The 25,753-nt window shown below is 40.7% G+C and overlaps 1 protein-coding gene across 1 annotated transcript; it reads left to right on the plus strand.

The window, feature by feature from the left end:
* Positions 1-172: 172 nt before the first annotated feature.
* On the plus strand, positions 173-25,658 carry ghrhrl (growth hormone releasing hormone receptor, like). Its single transcript, XM_034293669.1, has 13 exons — positions 173-604; positions 13,452-13,560; positions 13,991-14,098; positions 14,767-14,864; positions 15,359-15,474; positions 17,392-17,524; positions 17,745-17,898; positions 18,957-19,017; positions 19,273-19,342; positions 20,263-20,354; positions 22,441-22,570; positions 23,297-23,338; positions 24,165-25,658. The coding sequence occupies exons 1-13, from the start codon at positions 554-556 to the stop codon at positions 24,264-24,266; spliced, it is 1,266 nt and encodes a 421-aa protein (XP_034149560.1). The 5' UTR covers positions 173-553; the 3' UTR covers positions 24,267-25,658.
* Positions 25,659-25,753: the final 95 nt, after the last annotated feature.

Genomic DNA, 25,753 nt, shown 5'->3' on the forward strand with positions numbered 1-25,753 from the left:
CATGAGCGAACATAGCATAGGGGAATGTAGTGCAAATCTGCTCATTATTATGTGTGTTGAGTTCTTATCTGAGTTTTCTACTTTGGGAAGATTTATTTTTAGTTAATACACTGTATAGTCATTCATCCCAGTGTACAGGAGATCTGTCCAAAGTGGGAATGGCCATCTTCGTTACAGCCGCATCCCAAATTGACATGATTCCACTAGGACACTTGGTTTGACGCACATTAAGCGTAACACGTTTACACGGGTGATAATATTAGTAATAGTCAAATTGTCGCATACTTCAAGTAGATTGCTGGCCTACGTTCAGTAATGTGAATATTTATAGTGCGAGACGCTTATTTCGCCTTGCGGGTGGCACCGTATAGCTTCGACCCAGCGGAGAGCAGTTTGTTTTTTAATCTGGCCGGGTGGTGTGGAGATACTGTAGGCTTCCCGCTACATTCCGGTCGTTATTGTCTATCATAAAGGATGCATAGTGACTAGCAAATAGACGACACTTCAGTGAACGCTGAGCTGAGTTTTTCTGGCGCGTTAAAACAGACTAAAGATGGGGCTGCTCGGCTATTGGATTCTTTTCACCACACCTTTGGTTCAATCTGTGAGTACTTGAAGTGGTTTTTAGTGTTCTAAAAATGTATGTATAAAAAAAAAAACAGATGTGTAAAAAGTGTATAAAAAAAACTCAACAATTGGTTGCCTGGTCATAAGAACAACTGGCATGTGTGATGAATATGAAGATTTAGGCTACTTTTAACTTTCATTTTAACAGTAACAAAGCGATTAAAAGATCTGTGTTTTGTCAAAAAGGTGATTAATTCATCCGGAGAAACTACTCAAGAAATCCATAGACCGGGCTGTAAAACATGACATGACCAGGCCAGATATCACTATTCTAGTTGTAACCGTGTTTTTAAGCTGTCCATCTTGTAGTTGGGGTTTTGGTAATAACACTAGAAATATAGTTTTTTCTGTTATCTCTTATCTATCTTCTTCTTAGCTATGTATAGATAAGTAAGGCATTAATATAAAATATGTAGAAACTGTGGATTAGTCTCCTAATAAATTGGGAACACTGCATGGAGAAAGCTGTTAATTTGTCAAGTGCATGTGTGAGCGCACGCGCTTCATGGTGCGTAATTACGTTCGCGTGTGTCGGTTCCAGCCTTGTTCGCATGCATGTGTCTGTGTGCGTTTTTACTGTACTAACCTGTATGAAGGGATACTTTCCTTAGTATTCTTTTGTGTAGTTACGTATGTGGCACGGAAGCCCCCCAAATCTTAAAATATGATAGTAAGGTCTGCTCCTGTGCATGCCAGTTATAATCTTATGCAAGAACATTGCAATATTTTATCATATGGGATGTGAATCTGCAGTCAGTATATGATTTATTAATTAATGTTGTTGGTGCTACCATTTCCAGAAGCACTCACATCCACATCTTGAAAGTGCAGCCAGGTTATTAATTAAACTGTGTTCCATTTAGGAAATTAAAAGTAGCCTTGCTATGTATTTTAGTATTAGGATCCCTACAAGCTGCTGCCAGAGGCATATCTGCTGCTCTTCTTGGTGCCCAAACAAAAAAATAAAACACAACATTAGTATTATACATAAAAAAACATAATTAAGCGAGGCACGAAGGGGTGTGGTCTATTGTCAATAGACCACAAACCCCTGATATGCCTTCTTGCGATTATAAAATGGTTACCCATGCAGTTTAAGCCGTAAAAAGGCATATGATGTTATATCCATGTGGTTTGTGGTCTCATATACCACAGCCATCAGCCAACCAGGATTCAGAATTCGAAGCACCAGGTTTATAGGACACAGTATATACCACTACATTTAGATGACGATTTTGTGGTTTAGCAGATGTTTCAATCCAACGTGATCCACAACTCATGCAACCATCTCAAGATTGGCAAAACAACCAATATAGACATCATAACTTTCCTCAAAATATTACTATACTACAATTTTGACATGAAATATCATAGCAAAACTTATTTTTGGAGGAATATTATTTTGGGAAATCTGATTTAATAATAGCTACTAATAATTATAATATCTAACATTTTCTATATTTGTCATGAGTGTTGTAAAACTATGTGGAATTGCCGCATAAACCCCAATGAAATAAAGTCAACATTTTGGACATTGTAGTCGTATATTAAAACGTTTGTATGTACGTTTCCCAGCCCCTGTTCTGGACCTCGGAACTTCAGAGACCTCTGGCTGCAGGTCTTGTCCAAATTTAAACAGTTCTGATCCTTCAACATCTAGTAGACTAGGAGACAAATATGGAAACAGGTCACGTGAGAATGACATCTAGCAGATGTGGACTAGCAGATGTTTGCCTCTGTCACATCTGGTTGACTGAGCAGAAAAAAGCCTTATGGACTAATGTCTCCCCATTTAAGTAATCATTGAATGTGCTGGCTTTCCAAACTGGGAGTTCATGTTTAGTAGCCTGGTGGTCCTGCTTGTTCAGTTGATTAGCCTGTTATAAAGCCTATGTAGCCTCCTATGTAGCCTGATGTAATCTCCTGTATAGCTTGTGCAGCCCCTGTCACCGATCAATTAGGCAGTGCCCTGTGTGTTTTAAGTTAACCTATAATGTTCCGCAAGTCATTAGGGCCAGGTCATGAATGAACATGCTCCAGTTTATGTATGTGACATCTGCCCTGTTGGATCCCCTGGATTGGTGTTACGGGCTGTTTTATATTCCTGTCACAACTCGCTGCTGACAGTTCTCTTCAGATGAAAATATCATGCGTATCTGTCCTGAATGAGCAATGGTTCGGGGAGTGCATGTGTCCAGGATTTCAACGGCCAGTGTGATTACATAGCAGCTCACTATCAGTCTCCTTCAGTTCTGCTGGCATGACCCTTGACCTCTAACTGCTGCATTACAGGGGAACGCAAACGCCATCGCTCTCTGTGCGGGCCGATGGTAAGGTCATTGGCTGTTGTTCATTGATTTGTTTGCCATCTCTCATCTCCACGATTGCTGATGATAAGGCCATGGGTCGCTCTTCATCTGTTCACCGTCTCTCCCTCTGTCTCTCAATTCAATTCAAGATGCTTTATTGGCGAGACATACCCATGTGTATATTATCAAAGCGTACTATGGACATTTAGTGTTTGTTTATAATATTATATCAATGTTATCGTAAATATCAAGGGCAATAAAACTACACAAGCACCGGACCACGTCGTGGTCTAAGTCACTGCTCCCTTGCATTCAGGAGTTAGTATCCTGGTTGGGGCAGAAGGCAGTTGACTCACAGCACAACCCAGAGAGGATGGATATCGAAGCAGAACTACTGAACAACCTCTCCGTTACTGGTCAGACGATCTAACCGCTAAGCAACTTGTCGCCTGTGCATCAACGCCCACACTGTTCCAGTGGTTACTTCCTGGTTGAGAGAGAGTTGTGTGATACAGATCAGAGAGAACTTAGAACATTCTGGTTTTTGAATTATGCTGCATTTATATGACATAGAGCAGTGGGATAATTGAGTTTGACAGCCATAGATGCGGTGACGTTTTCAGTGGAACTTAACCGAAACAATGGAAATGCCTCTGTCTCTTCACTTCCCCCAGTTAAAAACAACTTTACCTTCCATCACTTTATGAAAACTGAGTTTAAACAAACTGGATGGAAAAGACAACTTCTAAATGATATACAGGGAAAAAATACATAAAAATACAGTACCACTCAAAAGTTTGGAGCAGGGCTGATAAACACTGGTGTACAATAACTGCGAAAAACATGTTAAATAACATGGTCATGTAGTTACCAAAACTGTTGAATAAACACGGTCATGTAGTAACCAGAACTGTTAAATAACACGGTCATGTAGTAACCAAAACTGTTAAATAACACGATCATGTAGTAACCAAAACTGTTAAATAACACAGTCATGTAGCTAACCAACATTGTTAAATAACACGGTCATGTAGTACCAAAACTGTTAAATAACACGGTCATGTAGTAACCAAACTGTTAAATAACACAGTCATGTAGTAACCAAAACTGTTAAATAACACAGTCATGTAGTAACCAAACTGTTAAACTAACACAGTCATGTAGTAACCAATTTTTTTTGCCCAACTCTCTCACTCCTTTCTTTCCCTTTATTTTGTCACTTCGTCCATTTCTCCTTTCCTCTCACTACCCATCTCCCCTCCATCCTTCACTTCTCTCTCACTCCCTAATGCAATCACAGATCTCTGTGGTAAGAGTGGAAAGTGGCAATTATCGTCACTGTTGATAAAACAACAGCTGTTCTGTGTCAACAGAGAGCTCCATCTTACTCTGTCCGTCTCTGTGGCCATGGGCCCTGATCCAAAGAAGTACACTGCTGTTGCTTAGAATAGGGTTCCACCTGGGACACTGTTGTAAACTGGGAATAGGGTTCCACCTGGGACACTGTTGTAAACTGGGAATAGGGTTCCACCTGGACACTGTTGTAAACTGGGAATAGGGTTCCACTGGGACACTGTTGTATACTGGGAATAGGGTTCCACCTGGGACACTGTTGTAAACTGGGAATAGGGTTCCACCTGGGACACTGTTGTATACTGGGAATAGGGTTCCACCTGGGACACTGTTGTAAACTGGGAATAGGGTTCCACCTGGGACACTGTTGTATACTGGGAATAGGGTTCCACCTGTGACACTGGTGTATACTGGAATAGGGTTCCACCTGGGACACTGTTGTAAACTGGGAATAGGGTTCCACCTGGGACACTGTTGTATACTGGGAATAGGGTTCCACCATGGACAATGCCTATGTCTTGAAGTGTGTGTTTATGCTAAAGTGCTACTAACACTAACAGAAATTCCTATTTCATATGTATTTTACCTGTGTGTGTGTGTGTGTGTGTCAGAGCCTCTGCCTCTCTATGTCTTTGTTCATATAATGTTCATGTTGCTATCTGTTGTATTACCTTGGCAACTGGACAGAATGAAACCAAAATCTGCAAAGTGAAGCTAATCTGACGACCCCTTTTTGGCACTTAATGAGTTCTATCACTACAAAGGACATTTCCCAGCCTCTTCAGAACACTGAGTTCTGGCCTTAGTTTGGCCTATGGGGTTCACAACACCTCGTCACCATCCATCCTTTTTCTTCTCACCCACTTTTTCACACCCATACATTCAACAGCCTCCCAGGTGCACACACACACACACACACAAACACACATGGTCGCTTGCTCAGAAATCTCATCATTCTTTGACATGGATAATAAAAAAAGAACAATCTCTTTACGTCTCTCACTTCCAAATCCTTTTCCCTGTCTTTTTTTTCATGAGCTACTTCAGGCTCAGCTGTGGCTGCTCACATTCCAGTAAAGCTGTCCGATATACTGAAAAAGAGGACATTTCATTAACCAATATAAACCTCAGTAGTGGAAAACTCATCGGACCAAAGCACCACAGTTGTAGCTTACGCTGGTGCACTATTAGAAATTGCATATTAAGGAACCTACGTTGTGTGTGCTGTGTACTTGCATGCCTGGTGTGTGTGTGGTGTGTGTGTGTGTGTGCGCCTGCGTGCATTGCTAAAGTATTGGAATGGACTGGTCATTGGCTAGACCTGAACCTACTGTAACTGAGATGCTGAAGCTGAAAACTAAAGTCGTTCATGCTCAAAAACCAACACATCAATGAGTTTAGGCAGGTCTGCATGGAAAAGTGAGTTACAGTTCTTCCACAGCGATCTGAGAGACTGATTAACTACAGGAAGCGTTTGGTTGCAGTCGTTAACCATAACCTGTTTTGGAGTGTACAGGGGTAATCATGTTTTCCCTGGGAGGCATTTGGTGTTGCATAAAATAAATTAATAAATGTGCATAGAATATGATGATATGATGTGGTATTGTTTACTGAGATTCCCCTTATTTATAATTTGGTTTGTGTTAAAGTTTAGAAAAAATTTAAGGGAATGAATACTTTTATACAGCACTGTATGTGCCTTTAAAAAAAGTAATCAATTACATTATGAACTTTTTCACTCCCATATTCCTCCATCTCCCAGTTTCACTGAAAAGCTAGAGGAGAGAATAATTGTGGAGTAAATTGCTTAATGTGAACTCTCATTTGGATATTAGTGATTCATTAGGAACAAAGGAAGGCATTAACAAGAAATTAGCAGCTCTCATTCTCCAAAACCACTGGTCACTAAAGATTGAGGAGTAGACATCGGGCCAACTAAATATCTGCTAACCTTGTCAAGTAACAAAAGAAAAAATCTATATATTTATGACTGACCTGGAGATTGTCCGTTGAGCTCCGTTGGGAAATCTGATAGATTTTATCCAATGGTTGCCCAGAACCACTACTCTCCACATCAGAAGGTTAAAGGGAGCTCTCATTTCAATCTTGGAACACCCTGAATAGAGCACCCATACATATTTATTATTTGATGCTCATAAGACTGTATCCTATATAAAGCCTTTAAAGAGCTGTAGTTTGTTAAGTGGCGCAGAAATCTTCTGCGGTTAGATTGATTTGACAATGACAATTAATTTCTGTTCTGTGGACAGTGTTCTCCATCACTACCAAAATGTGACATTTTCAGTGCAAGGACTGACGTTACATGCAGAGGTTGTCTCCAGTGTGTTTGTGTGTGCATGGGGGCGTGTGCACGTGCGCGTGCATGTGTGTATGTTTCATAAGACAGAGGTGGAGAGAAAGTGTACGAAGAGTTGTGTGTATTTGCTTCCATTGTCTGCATGAGGAATTTAAATGCTGTATAGTCAAGATCGCTGAAGCCCTACAACACAACGCCTATTTAATTCACAAACTCTGCTGGTGATTGAGACTGCACCTCAAATAGCATCCCATTCCTGTTCAATCCTTCAGACCGGAGTAGTGCCTGTTAGAAGTTAGGATGCCATTTGGAAAGAATATGAGTTATCTGCACCTTACCACTCAACATAGATTAATTTCGATGTGTGAGTTCATACAAAGAAATGTTATATTTTTATTGGAATCAACGTGATCCAGTTTTTCAGGTGGCTAATAATTAATCTTATCCCTTAGTAGACGAACAAGAGGACTAGACAGAACACCTGTTGTGGAGTTGTCATATGCAGCACATTTTCAAAGGAGTTATCACACAAACAGTTGGTAAACACATTTTCTTGTGTCAATAAGACAGCAGCATGTGGTTAGCTCTTTTTTCTTTTCAATCTGAAAGTAAGCTACTTGCGTTGTGGCTTGAAGGCAACACCTGTGACATTTCCTGTGAATGGAGTAGGCCTACTACCAGTAAAAAAATTTTTTACGGGAAATCAGCAGGTGGTTCAAGCCTTAATTGTAATTACACACACTGTGTATAAAACCTGCTTAGATCTACTTACGTGATGCATTCCCACCGTGTGAACTTTCAAATGCAGGCTGAATTGCATGCTGTCTAGAACTGGGCAACACAGAATGCCTAAAATCCATTAACATGTTCTAATTTGGATATGACTCTGCATCAGTTGCATTTCTAGACAATATTACATGGGGTGGCCGAAGGGTGGCAATTTGAAATACAAGGGTGGCATATCATTCTATTGTTATGTTCACTTTATTTATACAAATCCAGCAACTGAAAACAGACAGTGTAATTGACAGTGTCTTGCTAATAAATATCATACATGTTCTACATTTTGATGGCATTGATGTTTAGGATGCATTGATTTATGCATCTGCACTTGGCAGAAAAAAATGTACAATGTCTCAAAGTAAAATACTGCATCTTTTCCCTCAATTCTTAAGTTGCATATATAATACTTAGGGAACTCCCAACACTGAGAGAAGACTTGTACTAAACTTTGAAGACAAACTTATATTGCTTGAAATACACAAACACTGAATATAGGCTATTGAGGTTATAAATAGAGTAGCAATTTAATATACTAACAAAATGTAAATTACAACTGTTAACTGTTTAACATATGAACACACATCACATTTTGTTGATGTTATAAAGATGTCCAGATGTCTAATTTAGAAATACTGTAGATAAACCAAAACTTTCTCCACAGATTGAATTAACAATTGAATCATCCGTAGCAAGCTCCATCTACATTGTTCAATTCCCTTTGCTAGCTATCAGCGTTACATCTACAAGCTATTTCATCTGCAAATTTGCTAGCTAGCTGACTTAACCAATAATATCATTGGTAATATATCTTAACTATAATAAATGGCTGCTGCTAATGCAAGATTACAAACTGTTGTCTCGTATATTTAGCAAACGTGCAGCAGCACCATATTTCATTACTTCTAGGCTATTTCAGTGCAGTCCTGACTGCTCCCCCGGTGCTCCTGGACAGACGCCCAGTGTTTTCACTGGAAGGGAGAGGGAGCAGCCCCTTGACCGGAGAGGACATTTTACGGGGAAGGAGGACTGAAAGATGTTGGAACGGGTTACCATAGAGATGAACAACTAAAGTAGAAAAAGTATAATATCATTCAATAAAAATAAACATGAATATATTATAATCAGGGCCACTGTCCGATCACACCACGTGACCGTAGACTGTAAAAAATGTGTCACCCATAGCTGTCTGAAACCCGTTCTGAAGCTCATTTTTGGTGGAGATGGCCGTCGCCATCTTGGCAGCACGTCACTCGGTCTAACCCCCGGATGACCAAAAATGGACAAAGAGGTGGGGCGTGGGTGCAGCTGAGGTGCCTGGTTGCTGAAACAACGCCCACCTAGCGGGAGATTACCAAGTTAGCAAAGGCTAAGAAGCTAAGCTAAATGCTACCAGTATTCACCTCTGCTTTGCTAGTGGTTGCTAGCCGGCGGTTGGTAACCGGCTACTCAATAGCCCACGCCCCCTAATTATAAGACTTAATTGTAAACCCCACCCACCCACAGTTGTCACAAAGGGGGATGCAATGTACAACAATTTTTGTTTTTGTTTATTTCTGCTGTAAAGTTGGGCATTTTGCCATAGAGATATATGGAGATGGGTCCCTTTTGCAGCCAGCCTCAAGTGGCCATTAGACGAATTGCACTTCCGGGTAGGAAGTGCATTTGTCAGCCTCGGAGTTTGCCCCTTGCACGTGATCCGCGATCCAGTCCTCCATGCCCACGAACAGTCACCAAAGTCTTGTTACCACCCCCAAAAAAGCCGCAGCTCTTGTAAAGGCAATGGAAACAACCACTTCAAGGTCACGAGCGAGTGAAACAAATTCATATGTTACAAAAAGTATGGCACACATTATTTCACATAATTGACGGACAGTTTGCGAAAGGAACTTTTACCGCTGTCTTGCTAGCTAACTACTTTGGTACAGAATCCACTAATACGTATCCAAATACTGTGTTTTGTGCTTTGTTTTCCAGATCTCACAAATATGCTACAGAACTTTTGTCAAGCAAGTTCTTGCCATTTCACAAATTGCTCTTCACAAATTACCGTTGACATACACACTGTGCTATCCGGATAGGACGCAAGCATACATTTAGAAACAATCATACATTCTGGTATTCATTTTGACCATTTATTGCAAAAGTAGTAAATGTTGGTCTTGTTAATAAATCTAGCTTTTCCCCTCTTATCGTTCTACTCATGCATTGAAATGTATAATGTATCTCATCAAGGGAGAGGTTCTCATTCCTTGTATGTGGTGCTTGGTGGTAGGCAAGGCTGACTATTAAAGCCACTTGCAAAGGAACCCTTGGACTTCATTACTTCATTCATCATAACACATTACTGAAATGTCCCATTACTGCTAGCTGATAGCACCAGAGTAAGCTAGTGCATGAAATATTGTGTGGAGGAAAGGCTGGGGGAAATAACTAGAAGTAGTGTACAATAATCCTTGCTGGACATTAGGAGGAACTACACAACACAACATCTTTAATGTAAACATAATCATAAAAATTGAATAACTACAGCAAGACACACTGTATACTGATTCATTCAATTAAACAACAGATGATTTAATCAAATAGCAGCTTGTTCAGTTTATATTTGAAGGAGAGAGGTGTGATGAAATTGACAAGCTTATTGTATTTCCTATTGTATAGCAGTGCAGCGTGAACCCTGTTACATGTGCAGCTTTTTTCTGAGTGTACAATAGCTAAGTGTGGCATATATGCAACAGTCCCAGCTGAACGTGACCGTTTGCAGTTCTGTTTGTGGTTTTGTCTTGTCCTGTCGTGCCCTCTCCTGGTCTTTAGTTGTTTCACATGTCTTTATTTGGTCTTTCCTGTCTACCCTCTGTTAATCAGTGTCATCATACTCACCTGTGTTTCCACTCACCTGTGTGTCGTTTCCTGATTTGCCTGTGTATTTAGTTCAGTCTTCCTGGTCGGTTATTGTTTGTCATTGGACATTGGTTGTGAGTGCGCTGTGTGAGTGCGCTGTGTGAGTGCGCTGTGTGAGTGCGCTGTGTGAGTGCGCTGTGTGAGTGCGCTGTGTGAGTGCGCTGTGTGAGTGCGCTGTGTGAGTACGCTGTGTGAGTACCTGTGGATTAAATGTACCTGTTTATTTGAACTCCCACTCTGCCTGCGACTACTTCCTATACACCAAACGCGACTCGTGCCAATCTAGCTCATCCAGATCTGTGGTGCTGTTTGTGGCAATGCTGTTTAGCTGCGTCTACTTCCAGTTGGCTTCACTGGATCTACCAGCATTATGCTTGGGGCGAACTGCGTGATTCCTTCGTGCTCTTTCCTCTGAAAGGTTTCAGCAGCAGAATTTTGGTTCCCACCCCCAAATTGAATATTTATGAACAATAATTCCTACCCACAATTTCTTTCCTGCATGCATTTTTTTTTATATGATGGGGTTGGGCTAAGGCTGACACTTGGTATAGTGTTATCTTTTACAAGCCTAGAAACTGCTTTCGGGTTTAATCCAGGCCTAGGTCTTTTAGCATATTCCCATCATATTAGCATATTCTAGCCTTGAAGTACATATGTGATTCAAAAATAGCTGCCATTTCCGCTATTTCTTACAAATGTAAATATAAACCTGGCACTTGTTTTGTTTAAATTACTACAACACAACATTTGTAACATTTGTAATTGAGAAAACACCTTTTTGCCTCTTCATTTGGTATCCCCTTTTTTTTCTCCCTACCAAGTAATTATCTGGTTATTAAGCCTACTTAATACAGACAGAATCAGAGTTGCTACTCATGGTCAGTTTCCACATGAACCCTTAGACCTGCACTCCAAACTATCTTAAAGAACTGAATAGATGGTGGCAGCAATATGGTTACCAATCAGAGGCAATTACAGTAATGCTGGTATGTAGGAGCCAATCCTCTCAGATCTAGTGCCTAAGATGGAGCTATGGGTCCATGTGGAATTCAGTGTTTGAGCGTTGGAGAATATTGATGAGTGTGTAAATGCAACAACACACTGTCTTAATGCCAAATGGCACCCTATTTTCAATTGTTTTTAGTGCCCTTCTTTTGACTGGGCCCATAGTGGGTAGGTCAAACGTAGGGCCGAATATACAGTTGTGGCCAATAACACTGGCAGGCTTGCACTTTATTGAGATAAAGCTCAATTATTTTAGAAAACTGCTGACATATTAAAATCCCTGTATATATTTCTTTGGTTTGCAGTTGAACAAATCCCTGAAATAAAAAAATAAAAATCACTTAATCTTAACTTATTCCTGAAAGAAATCCTAAAATGACCCAGACAATGCTATTGGCACCTTCTAGAAGTAAAAATAATTTAGAACCCATCTAACCTGTGCAATGAGAATGCCACTGCAATCAAAGCAATTCTGTCTGAAAATGACTCTTTTAATTAAAAGGATCCTTCAAAATGAACAGGGAAATATTGTATAGCACAGACCAAATTCATTCTCAATTCCATATGTTAAACATTTGAGACGGTTATTTGAAGAAACCTGGAGTGCCAATACAGTATATTTGGCCGCAAACGGTAGGTATGCTATTTGGGCTGTGGACACAGTGTGTTGTCAGCAGATGTGAGACAGAGTATGGTGAGTGTTTGTGAAACCTAAATTGGCGGAGAGGTGGCAAGGATTTAGATGACGCTCCATGCTAATGCGTGCCCCTTCATACTGATGCTTCAGTAATTCAGTCCTATTATGTCCACTCAGCCCTCTTCTATCTCGCTGTGTCTGCTCATCATGGGAACAACACCACTCCTTATGACACGGGCTGTCTTGCCCAAATCCTTTCTACATCAGGTGTGTCTGACAGCCATCTTCAGGGTAGGGAAAGGGATGTACACCATCATATGAAAGTGGAAGGTCTAGAGGAACATCATCTTGATTGCATCAAACACGTCCCTCTAGGAGTTCAGTCAAACGTATTTCATAAAGCCCGATTTAAATCAGCAGTTTTAACAAAGTGCTTATACAGGCAACCAGACTAAAACCCCATAAAGCAAACAACCAGATATCAATGTATGACTGGAACCTAGAAAGTAGCCTAGAGAGGAGACAGAAACCAAGGGCTTGCCAGTCCTCTTCTGTCTGTGCAGCTTGGAGATTCTAAAAGCACATGACCTTTTAAGGCCACTAGTGATTAGGCCTGGTAGCCTTGAGACTGGGTAGATAGTGGGGACTGAGACAAAGGGCATGACCACGGTTGGCAAAGAGGCAGCAGCTTAGACCACTGGTCCACCCAAGCTCACGTATATTTTAAGTGTTTAATCCTGATTAATTCTGTCTCCCCGTTGAGGTACTTGCCTTTCTTTTTATGATTCTAATACACCACAATCTTATGCTGTCAATCTGTAAGATAATGGTTTCATGTACCTGTGCTGATCCCTAAACCCTGTCATCTAGCTACAACCCAATGCGTCATTACGAATAATCCCTGCAGGTGCGACTGAGCATATTAAATGTCATTTTGGTAAATTGCTTAGACTCTATCTTAGACATTGACCTGCACCATAATTGAAACAAATGTGACATTTTGAGCAAAGTGAATTAATTAATTTGACGCTCTGTCTCTTTCTCGCCCTCTCTCTCTCTCTCTCTCTCTCTCTCTCTGTCTGTCTGTGTCTCTCTCTCTCTCTCTCTCTCTGTCTGTCTCTCTCTGTCGATCTCTGTCCCCCTCTCTCTCTCTCTCTGTCTGTCTCTGTCTCTTTCTCGCCCTCTCTCTCTCTCTCTCTCTCTGTCTGTCTCTCTCTCTGTCGATCTCTGTCCCCCTCTCTGTCTGTCTCTCTCTGTCTGTCTCTGTCTCTCTCGCCATCTTTCTCTCTGTCTGTCTCACCCAGTCTTCCTTTCCCCTCGCCTGTGACTGTCTTTGAAACATCCCCTCTTAACCACACCAATGGAGATGGATTGGTTTTGCCCAAACCTAGATGTATTTTAATAGGAAAACATTGGCTGCTAACAGATAATGTATGGACGCAAATGAATTGCTGTTAATCTTCCTCTCTCTGCCTCCCTCCCTCCCTCCCACTCTACCCCTCCCACTCATTATCCCCAGGTTCTGTCCAGTCTGCACCCTGACTGTGAGTATGTCTTTCAGCTGGAGAGAGAGGAGAGGCATTGTCTTCAGTACATCACAGAGCACGATAACAACCACAGTACGCTCGGTATGGCGTCATCACCCCTGGATCGGACATTTCATTTTCTCACTCTCCAGTTTATAGCTCATAATTTCTCAACTACAGAGTCAGCCATATTATGCTAGAGTATGTTTACACCCAAATACATGTTCTGGCATTTCATGAGGGGCTCACAGTTAAAAAAGCAGCATTCAGCATATATAGCTATCGTAGTGGAATGTAATAGCTAAGGGCACTATAATATATCGAATGAGAGTAGAAATGTCATGTACCTACAGAGGCTTTCAAAAGCGTTCACCGCCATGTCTTTCCACATTGTATTGTATTACAACACTAAAATGTCTCCCTATCTTTCTGTTTCTTTTTCTCTTGGTCTCTGCATGTCTACCTTTCTGTCTGTCTGTCTGTGTGTCTCTCACTCTTATCTCTGTTCCCTCCCTCTCTCTGCCTTCCAAAGGCTGTCTTCCGTTCTGGGACTCTTTGGCTTGCTGGCCATATGCCGTGGTTGGGGAGACAGTCCGCACAGAGTGCCCTGATGTTTTCTCCATTCTAGGGAACAAAACTGGTGCTGTAAACATTTCTCAGTGTGTGTGTGTGTGTGTGTGTCTCTGTGTGGATGTGTTGTGCGTGTGTATACAGTATGTGTGCATAATGAGTAGAGAAACCATGACGCAAGCCTTCTGATTTGTCTGAATGCAATGTACAACGACATGTACAACAGACATCTTATGCCTGAGATATACTAGTCCAGCGGCACTCGCCAGGCCCTGCTCAGCACCGTCATTCAAGTGCAAACAAGCTGTTAGCAAATATGTTGGGAAGTCCCAGGTTTAAACATCTCATTTCAGCCAATCCAGTTGGGGCTGGATGCAGTACCAAGGTTCGATTGGTTACTCCCTTTCAAAACATTGCGTTGAATGAAGTTAAGCAATGCTATACTTTCACCCGACCCTCTGACTTGTCCTGTTGTTCTTTCCTATCGTTTGAAAAGTAGAGGCAGTGTTTCTGCGTACAGTCGTGCTTCCTAGTGTTCATGAGCATGAAACAACAATACTGTTGTCTGGTTTTCGCTGGCTTTTAATCGCTGCCAGTCACAGTAAGTCTAGTAACTTTCCCAGAAGTCCCCATCTGGAAATTGGTAAAATAGTCTTCCAACCAGGATTTCTAGAAAACCAAAGAATTTTAAGACTGACATCACCAGGGACCTCTAACCTCTGACCTTCATTCAAGCAGGGTCCGTAAGCAGAAACTGTAGCAGCATCGGATGGTCCCAGCCGTTCCCCCCTTACCGCATAGCCTGTATTGTTGAGGATGACATTGACGTCCCTGAGGTAAGACAATGTCTAGATAAAAAGATGATTGATATTTACTCAGATTTTCTGTGTACGATTAGTCTCACAAACCAGACTGGAAGATTTGGCTTGGATTTCATTTGGATTAGATTTGAGTGTCGTCCCATGGTTGAAATGAACTGTCCATACCGGCACATTATGACTGGCAACCGAGAACAGCTTAGATTTAGTTTGTTAAACGTGACTGGATTATGACCAAGGATGATGATGAAATCGCTTGGATGTAGCGTATATGTCGCAATGTAATACTACATGAATAATGATATGATTAGTTTTCACCATGGCTGTTTTTACGCAGGCAGTCCAGTAATGTTGACTAGTCAGCTCAGAAAAAGATCTCCAAGAAAATATCGGAAAATATCTGACTGGTCAGACAACTAATCAGTTGAAAAACACATACATTTGTTTGCCTCTGTAAATGCAGCCTTGTGAATATGAACCCTGATTTCTATCCCTCTATGAAATCTGTGCAGGATTCATATTATGCCACGATCAAGTACTTTGCCACAGTGAAGCTGATCTACAGCATTGGCTATGGGACTTCTCTGGTCTTTCTGTCCATCGCCGTGTTGATCCTGGTGCTTTTCAGGTAGGTGTACAACAAGAGATGGTATTATTTTACCTAATTTCGTCATGCATCCTGGCCTGAAATTCAGGGTAAATCTTTGTGTTGAGTATTTCATTTGCATATAGAAAATGTGAATGTTCTCAGCGTTGTTTCCTTTAAACTGAGTTATTGGGAATAAAACGCATTTTTACTTTTTGTAGTGTCTTAAGAGTTGGAGGATTACATTACGGCTGTGACACACCAAGGCGATTGTAGACCTCGCAACAATTGGCACTCATCTTACTTCAGATCGCTGACTCATCTCATGCTGTTTTGTTGACCACCGATGTGAAATAGCTGTAGTTGCTCGATGCCAGAAGAAATCGCTAGTAAAAATCACGAAGAAGAGGGAATTTCTTGTGTGTGCGCAAAAGTGATCGTCTACACAGCGTTCCGTGCAGAGATGTACTCAGTTTGAACACGATAATTGCTAATCGGGATGAGGTGCTAATTGCTCTCGCGTCTGAGTGCAAACCATCGCTTACATAGGCCCAAGCCTTATAGGCTTATTTGTACCCGACCGTTAAAAGCTCCTGGGTTAGATGGAGCCTTCTGGTACACAGGTGTTCAATACACTTTTCAAATTGCAGCCATGCATCAGTCTTCATGTCACCAGAATAAGACCCTCATTATTTACTGGGAAGGAAAATTAAGCCCATCACTGCGCCCTTATCCAACTGCTGATTTTTTTTTAAATCTGAAGCCTAATCAACTGTATGCTTTGCCGAGCAGTAGTGGGAGGATCACAGAAGACAGTATATCATTTCATAAAACTAAGTTTACTTCTGTGATTGCTATTCTATTAATATCTGCTCATAATGGCAGTTATAACACAGATAGATCCCACCATACAGAAGGAACAAATTTGTCTACAATAATGACATTTTAAACTTTCCATGACACCTTTAATATTTAATAACTTTCCATTCCACCATTCCAAATCTGAGACCATTTATTTTACAGACACATTAAGGTACCTGGAATATGTAATAAAGTATTTTCAGTGGGAAAAACAAACACAAATGTGGAAAATGAGTGGATATACAGTAGCATGTTTGAAATAAACTCTTCATTTTTTATAATCACAGCGGCAGATTATTATTAAAGCTAAAAGTGGTATAATATCATCAAAATAATGCACTACTGCTACTGCAAGCACTGTCTCTCTGTCTCTGTCTGTCTCTCTCTCTGTCTCTGTCTGTCTCTCTCTCTGTCTCTTTGTCTCCCTCTCTGTCTCAATCTCAATTCTTAATGATTTTCAAAATCCACGGTCCCCTTGTTGTGTACGTTTTTCCATCCTTCGTATTAATAGTGTTTTTTGAGAAGGGGTTACATTTGAGATTGATTATTCAAAATTATTTCCTGTTAGCATTTGAGTGGTCTGAACCTAACTGATGTTTTTATCTACTGCTCTGGATGGCTCTGAAAGCTACATGATGTTATTAGACCTCACATGCGCTGATCTGGGTGACTTTCAGTTAGATGCTAACAGGGCATAGAAGCAATGGACCTGGAACAGTTAAAGTGCTTTTGTGTGCAATCCTAGATCCTGACCTAGTCTCATGTGTGCAATCCTAGATCCTGACCTAGTCTCATGTGTGCAATCCTAGATCCTGACCTAGTCTCATGTGTGCAATCCTAGATCCTGACCTAGTCTCATGTGTGCAATCCTAGATCCTGACCTAGTCACATGTGTGCAATCCTAGATCCTGACCTAGTCTCATGTTTGCAATCCTAGATCCCAAGCTAGTTTTATGTGTACAAGGCTAGATCCTTATCATGTTTATGTACTCTTCTTTTATCTTGATCCCATTTTGCATCTTTGTTGCTGTCTGTTGCCTTTATTATGGGTTTGCCTTGCTGTCATTAGTCCTAACCCAGTTCTGTGGTTCTTCTCAGAAAGCTTCGTTGTGCCAGGAATTGCATTCACATCCAGTTGTTCGTCACGTTCATGCTTAAGGCGGTGGCTGTGTTCATCAAGGACGCCACACTGTTTGCCAGCGATGACACAGATCACTGCACGCTCTCCACCGTGAGTTAAACACTGCATTCTTTACACTGAAAGTCAACCACTGCAATCTTTACACAGCAAGTCAACCACTGCAATCTTTGCACTGCAAGTCAACCACACAGAGAACGCTGCACCGTCCTCTGTTGCCCCCCTCACTATTCCTCTCTGTGTCTCTTCTCACTGTGACCTCTCCCCCTCCCCCAACATATCTCCTCTCTTTTGGGTTTCCTGGTCTTTTCAGGCAGCCTGTAAGGCCTCAGTGGTCTTCTGTCACTACTGTGTCATGGCTAACTTCTTCTGGCTCCTGGTTGAGGCTCTCTACCTGAACTCCTTGCTCCTCTCCTCCTTCCACCACAGCCATCGTTGCCTCTGGGGCTTTGGCCTGCTGGGCTGGGGTGACAGCTTTCCACCTCTCTGTCTGTCTGTCTGTCTGCCTGTGTGTTTTTCTGTTTGTCTTCCACTCTGTCTGTCTGTCTGGCAATCTGTCTGCCTGTCTGTATGTGTGTTTTCCTGCCTGCCTGTGTGGCTGTCCGTCTCTCTATTTGCATTAACTAAGTCCCTTTGTTCACAATAGCGCATTATTTATTTGTTATTTTTTGTGGTGTATTGCTTTTCAAATCCTGTTTTATTAATTCCCCATCCTGTTTTTGGAATGAATTCCAGTGAACACAGGGTCAGACCACTTTGTCAAACCAAACACGCCTGCTCGTTATTATTTTGAAATGGCCCAACTTTCTTTAGATAAAGCAAACTTATAAAATTATAAAACAAATTAATTTAAATGGTGGCTCGTGGCAATTACCGCTGGATTACCATTTTAATTATGGTTCTCCCGTATGTAACTTTTAATCCTTCATGTTGTCCAGTGTTGCATTCTAATTATATTGTTATTATTATGAATCATCTGAAATTAATTTTTGTTTTTCAATTTGGCCTAGATGTCTCCTAAGTTGCCTGTAAATTAAGAAAGTATGACTAGCAAATTAATTGTTCTGCAGCAGCCCCCACCTCCCCCTGTCTGACCATGATTGAGATATTAATGCAGTTGTCCCTCCATTCAATTAAGCATTTTATTTAATACATCCTTGGTATTAAAAATTGTAAATGCTGCCTCAGAAATTCATGTTAATATCATTAAATAAACAGGGCTAGACTATCAATGAGTTCTGGTACTACTGAAAGTACAGTTCTCCATAATTGTTCATTAAGTGCTACTTCTCTGCATGTAATTGCTTCATCCGCCGACTGTGCCAGAATGTACATCTTATTATATAATCACTGTATAAGTCTGCCATGTTCAGCCAAGCATCATAGGCCTTTTAAATGCCCTGTACAATAACTTCCTATTTTATTCTACAATAACTTATCGTATACATTTCTCTTTATACTCACTACATTTGACATTGATATTTCCTTTTCAAATTTAGCCTTGACACTTTGCACTCATTTTCAGGTGTTCCTCTCGTCTTTATAATCATGTGGATTGGGTCCAGGATGTATTTTGAAGATACTGAGTGAGTTTTACACAGTAAAACTGTACACTTTATTATACTCCAGCCTCATAACTCACAATGGGATAATGTACTAAGACCTGCAGAAAATGGTTCCTTCCTATAAAAAAAGGCTTGTGATTTTCTGCTTGCTGCTCTCAGTCAGGTTGTACAGTCATGTAACTTCCACCAGGGAGGGAAATAGCTAAAGGGCCTGTACTGTCTTTATATTTGTGATTGAGCTTTAGTCTGATGGATTGTTATTCCGTTCTCCTACAGATGCTGGGACATCAATGAGGACTCCCCCTATTGGTGGATCATCAAAGGACCAATCGTTGTGTCAATCGTGGTGAGTAGACTGTGTCTAATTAGGGTGTAATTTAATCTGAAAGGGACCTACAGTCCATGCTGATTATAGTTCATTCGTGTGACAGGGCACTTGTGGTTGTTTTCTTGCCACTATTAAAGCTTGAATTTAAAGCTTGCCACTATTAAAGAATTATAACCAAGTGTTATTTGCACTTCTGGTTAGATGCCAACTGCATTTCGTTGTACTGTAATAGTACTTGTTCAATGACAATAAAGTTTAATCTAGTCTAATACCCGCCCCTTTTTCATTCACACGCAGAGGGAGGGGTCTGGAAAAATTTAACCACTCTGAAATTCATAAATGAAAGGACTGACAATCCATAATACCAACCTTAGAGTTTGAACTGTGTTTTAAGAGTTTTTGTTTATATTCAACATTTGCAACAAGCTGATATTTTGGAATCTGTACAACAGTTCAATAAGCACCTGAGGCATTTATTATTTTCTTTAAGAATCAATGGATGAATATTATTAATCTATAGGTCAAAAATTTGTACAAAAACTCCAGATACCCCTTCAAAAACATCTCTGAAAGGAATTTAAATTTCATGCTCTATTATTCTCATTAGATTCCATTGATCTCTGTTAATCCTGAAACGTTGGCTTGAATTCATACCAAGCAAGGTACTTATTGTAGTTTTATCTGCTGCCATGGCAGTGCGGCCCAGAAAAGTATTCTTGACTCTTGTTTCTTTAGGTTACTTTTTGGAACTCTATTGGAAAGTTGTGCTCTAGGTATTTCCTATTTTAGTTATACCGGTGTAGTGTTTCTGTATAGCGCTTTGAGATAATGGCTGACTTAAAAAAATCACTGAGTAAATTCATTGATCAGTACGGCAGTGGCTTGGTTAATTTATCAAATATTTATCCAGCTTTTTTCATGAATATTTTTATCAACAGGTCAATTTCATCCTTTTCATGAACATCATCAAAATCCTGATCCAGAAACTGAACCCTCGTCTGATCCAATTTAACAACTCGGACCAGTATAAGTGAGGCATCTTTTTATTGGACAGTACAACAGTGTGATGTGTGGCCTTTAAAAAAAAATAAAAACAGGATTGGACAAGATGTTGGGTTAGCTATGTCACTACAATAAATAGGATGTTATTGGACAGTTTTTAGAGGAAGTTCTCTGACTGGAAATGACAAGGGAAACAATAATAGATTGGTACAGTCTAAATCAGTGCATCTCAAGATTTAACTGAAACTCAGACTTTTCAAAAGTTTTTCACATTTTACCCATGAACAATCTTACCTGTTTGAGGACACAAAGTCCTCATGATCACTGTGACCAACTCAGTATTCTGAGTACACTATACAATGCAGTAGTAGATTACAGAGTTTGTTGCTCAAGCACATTGTCAGGTCACTAAAGCCTTGTCCATTTAGAGCATTACGTGAGAGAAAGGTCCACTGGGCCGCAGGCATGCTCCAATTGGGACTGGTTAAATGTACTACACTCCAGTAGTGCATTAGAGAGAAAGAGAAAAAAGATTTGTAACACCAAGGCACTTTTACACTGAAAGGTTTATTCTAGGGGCACTTTTAGGGAGTACACACACACACACTCCTTATAAAGAGCTCTGTGGCAGATTAGTGAGTAAAGAGATTTCATATCGAGGTATAATTCCATTAAAGCCACATGCAGTGTTTAATAGTTTTCATATTAAATCTGCTCGCTTATTTAAATAATCCCAATGTATTATCCAATGTATGGATGGTTGTGATCTTCAGGCCCTCAGGCGGCACTGAATTAAAAACAGACACGATTCTGTAGTGGAAATCACTGCGTGGACTCAAGAACACTTACGAAAACCATTGTCTGTGAACACAGTACGTCGCTGCCTCCACAAATTCAAGTTAAAACACTTCCATGTGAATAAGAAACATATATATACAAGATCCAAAAGCGCTGCCGCCTTCTCTGGGCCCGAGCTCATTTAAGATGGACTGAAGCCATTCATTCACGACTTAAAAACAATAGAACATATCCATTTGTTAAACTATCCCTTTAGTGAACAGCCATCCAATATTGGTTTTTGGCCTTGTCCCTTGCTTACTGAGATTTCTCAAGAGTCTCTGAATCTTTTAATGATATTATGTGCCGTAGATGATGAGATCCCCAAACTCTTTGCAATTGTTCTTAAATTGATAGACTGCGCGGGCAATTAGTGCAACAATTTAGGAATAACGTGTTGGTGAACCCATCCCCATCCTCACTTCTGACAGACCCATCTTCTCTGGAAAGATCTTTTAATACCCAATCCATCTTACTGACCTGTTGCCAATTGACCTAATTATTTGTGTGATATTCCACCAGGTTTAGTTTTTTTAGCATCACACAACTTTCACACTCTTTTGTTGCCTCTGTCCCAGCTTTTTTGAACCGTGTTGTTGGCGTCAGATTAAAAGCGGGCATATATTTTACTATTTTCAATTAAATCTATTGATAAATTATTTTCTTATCATTGCATTCTGTTTGTATTTGCATTTTACACAGCTCCCCATTTTTTGGGGAAACTGGGTTGGAATATATTTAATTACATAACATTTTTGGGACCAAAGTATTTAGATTACCCAACATTTGCTTCCATTTAGTCATACTGTGGAACTTAGTGTATGTATTATTTTTGGTTGTTTTAACATAAACCCTCTAGTAATTGAATAGGATCACTGTGTTCATGTCAACCTCATAGTGTGGAAATAAAAAAAAAAAAAGGTCTGATTCACTCACAATTGAGTCACAGCTTTCGGTCTCACTAAGGACCACTTCCTCCACTGCGCTCAGATAACACCTTAAGCCCCAAAAGCTCTCACACACACGCAGTTCCATTTATATTGTCAGACAAACGTCAGCGAAGTAGACTGGGGGGAAAAAACAGTATCACATTATTAATATCCATAATGCCATATTTGATCATACTGAAATGCTTCCACACTGAATTAATTAAACTTCCAAAGGCATTCTTGTACACAATCACATGCACATTCATAAACACGTGAACATGAATATTACTCAGGCTGTTTCTGCCTCTACTGTCTCTTTCTCTCAATACGTCTTTTCCTCCCTGCCAGGCGTCTGACTAAGTCCACCCTCCTCCTCATCCCGCTTTTCGGCACCCATTACATGGTGTTCAACTTCCTGCCTGACTACTTTAATATTACAGTGCGCATCTGTATCGAGCTTTGCATGGGATCCTTTCAGGTACTGTGCTAGAATCTTCTTAACAACACTAATGTGCATGACACACTAACACACACTAGTTATATTACTGAACTGACATTCCCTCCCCCCAAACACACACATGGAGGCATGCAAACACACGTGTAGAAAGGCAGTCATGTGTTGCTATGGGGCCTGTACATAGCATACAATTGATATGTAATTATATTGATGTTAATGATCTAAAAAAAATAAATGATCAAATGCCATGATTATAGAATTTACTTAGAAGGCCTATTTCTTCAAAAAGAAAAAATTGGAAACTCTAGGGCTATATTTTCAACATTTTCTGCTTTCCTTCTATAAAAAAATAATACAAATAAAATCGATGACCAAGATACCAGTAAGTAAATTAAAAAAGATTAAGAGTGTAAAAATAAACATAGAACAGATGTCTCACGTCTTTATTTTTCTAAAGATGATAAGAACAGTCAAGGAGTTAGCAACCTCGCAATTAACTAGAGCTAAGTTCAACACAAGTGGGGCAGAGAGCAAGCTCATTACCAAGCTGAGATGCATTCACAGTCATTCAGCTGTCGATTCTTTGGTTTCGTGTGTGCAGCAATTCGTCACATACATTTTTATGTTTGGTTTCTTCCGTTTTTATGAAACGTTACAGCTCACCATTCTGTCCTTAACTGTTGACAACATCTGGGGTACTTAAAGTGTTCTGAATATTGATTGTTGATTATATCCTCTCTCCTGCAGGGGCTGATTGTGGCGATTCTCTATTGCTTTCTCAATAAAGAGGTGAGCCGCCTAACAGTTCGGCATGTGTACAAAACAAATAATACTGCTCTTAGAATGCTGAATCAATATGTGGCTTTGATTATTTGATAGTAATACAATGCACCAAGTCATTTGGCTGAAGCACGTGTCCAAAGCCACTGAGACTACAGTGACGGCTTAATTTAAGATTTAGGTGACCCCTGCAGAAATTAAACCAATGGCCCTGCCACTGTATGCATTATCACAAAGTGCCAGTTGTTCAAATGTTGTTCAAATGTCTCTCAAAATACAAGCACACTGCAATTCTATTCGCTACCATGCGTTTATCCATCATGGTGTATATTCTGAAAGTTACTGTCTTACTATAGGAATGATGCTGCTCCTTGTAGAATATCCACAGCCTGGTCTCAGATATGTCTGCTCTCATGTGGGCATTGGTGAGACATCACAGTGCAATTTGAAACCAGGCTATTTCTAACATCAGAGTGATTAATAAGGGCCAATCAGACATCACCACCAGGGACACCATCGCTGTATGTTCATAGGATGGCCACATTTTATGAGTCAACAAACGTTTTATACTCAAGGAAGTTGATGGAAAGTTTCGATGATTTTGACACACCCGAAACATGTCATCCGCAAACCATTTGATTTAGCAGCTGACTTGGCAAACAGTTTATTGTACAGTAGTACTGACCCTGTTAATGACTAGTGTTTAAATTGAATCCAGGAATTAAACACAGTTTGTAGATCGACACACAGTTATCAGTGGATGACGACCTCAGTCAAAACATCCAATTCTGGCCCTGTGATCTGACGTCTGTTGGTGTGCGCCTGTTCCCATCAGGTGCAGAAGGAGATCCGTGTGAGGTGGATGAAGTGGCAGGACAACAGCTACGGAGCGGTGCTGCCCGGTGCCAAGGGCAGCCAGATGGACACGCCGTTCTAGTGCTCTTCCAACTCCCCCTTCGGACCTACACAAGCGTCTTTCCCAGGCGTCAGAGTAGACCTGAAATCTGCCTTTGAAATCCTCTGTGTTTAGACTGGACAGGGAGCTGCCAAAGTCTGAGTGGAGTTATTGTAGCAAGTTGACTGGAAACTATGTGAGGGTAATGAGAATGACAGTAGCAGTTTAGTTGAATTAGAAAAGCTGTGAGGGTGAAAATGGGCTAAGACTGAAAATGTTGACTTTCTATGGACGTCCCTTCTAGAAGAGACCATGTACATATGAAGTAATTTTCTTCGTCCTTCTTCTGCCTCCACACATCTATGAAGTACTTTTGAAAGAGAGGGTGTATAGAGGGTGTATACATTGTATTCTTGAGATGTACACTGTCCTTTCCTCTGATCATTACAATGTCATTACTGAGAGGACCACTGGGTTCATCCATCGCTTTCAGTAGATGAACTGTGGCAGCACTGTGAAATGCTATTTGTCTCCATCCAACTCCTCTTCTGTGTCAAGGCACACAGGAAAGTCTTTCTATGTGTAGCTCTGATCCATAGTGTTGCGTGGCCATCTACGATGCTGAAGCTGAACATCATGTCCTAGACCAAAGTTGTCTCCATGGTGACACGGTGTAGGGAGGGAAACGGGACGCAGACCCGGGCACAAACCAGACTTCACTGGGGTTAAGCAAAGAGTACCCGAACTGGATGAGGGTAAACCAAAACAACTAGAACTAAGCTCAGGAGACACAAGGACACCTGACATTGACAGACTCCACCAGAGTCACGGGTGAACTGAGGTATTCGTATAGTCCAGGTGTGTTTGAGTCCAGCTGAGTGGGACAGGGATGAGGGCCAAGTATGTGCCTAGAGTGTAAGGGAACCAAAGGGAAAATGGTACTGGAACCAGCCCAGTGCCTGCAAACGCATCATGGGGGAGGGCAGGTGTTACGTATGGTACTGGGCCGCCATGGGTTCTTTCTCAGATGAGCAAAGAAGTTGGGTCTTTTAAGAAGTTCGTAATAATTAATATATTATCTGGCAAATACAGTTTTTTTTCAAATGGTTCCATTGTCAGGTTTTTGGGGGGATTTTCTTATTTGTGTTTGGACTCTTCAACTGTGGCCTGCAGTGCTGAAACATGTCAGTTTTGTGTTTTTACTGGTAGTTAATTGAACCGACCTGGTCAATTAGTCATTTAAGAGGCAATTAAAGTCTAGTAATGCCATGAATTCTAAGGAAAGGGGTTTATGCCTTTTAAGGTTTTCACTGATCTAATTTCTAATTCTGAAAGTAAATATTTCTACATGTGCAATATAGATGTCATGCCATTACTAAACGGATTGTGTGTTAATGTGCTTGAATGTTCAAATAAAAGCCAAATTCTGTTTAAGTGTTCTACATTGAATCCCCAAGGCAGCAAGGTGAAAGATACTGTCATCTGTCCCTGAGCAAGCCGATTACCTTATTTGCTCCCGGGTCCTTGCT

This window comes from Esox lucius, chromosome 8, assembly GCF_011004845.1.
Source record: "Esox lucius isolate fEsoLuc1 chromosome 8, fEsoLuc1.pri, whole genome shotgun sequence".
Classification (NCBI taxonomy): Eukaryota; Metazoa; Chordata; class Actinopteri; order Esociformes; family Esocidae; genus Esox; species Esox lucius.

What these genes read in the sequence shown, in the direction of transcription:
- ghrhrl (XM_034293669.1), top strand. Translation starts at nt 554, where the DNA reads ATGGGGCTGCTCGGCTATTGGATTCTTTTCACCACACCTTTGGTTCAA. An exon ending in ATCACTGCACGCTCTCCACC is followed by an intron (nt 17,525 to 17,744) that starts GTGAGTTAAACA and finishes TGGTCTTTTCAG; the next exon opens with GCAGCCTGTAAGGCCTCAGT. An exon ending in CAATCGTTGTGTCAATCGTG is followed by an intron (nt 19,343 to 20,262) that starts GTGAGTAGACTG and finishes TTTTATCAACAG; the next exon opens with GTCAATTTCATCCTTTTCAT.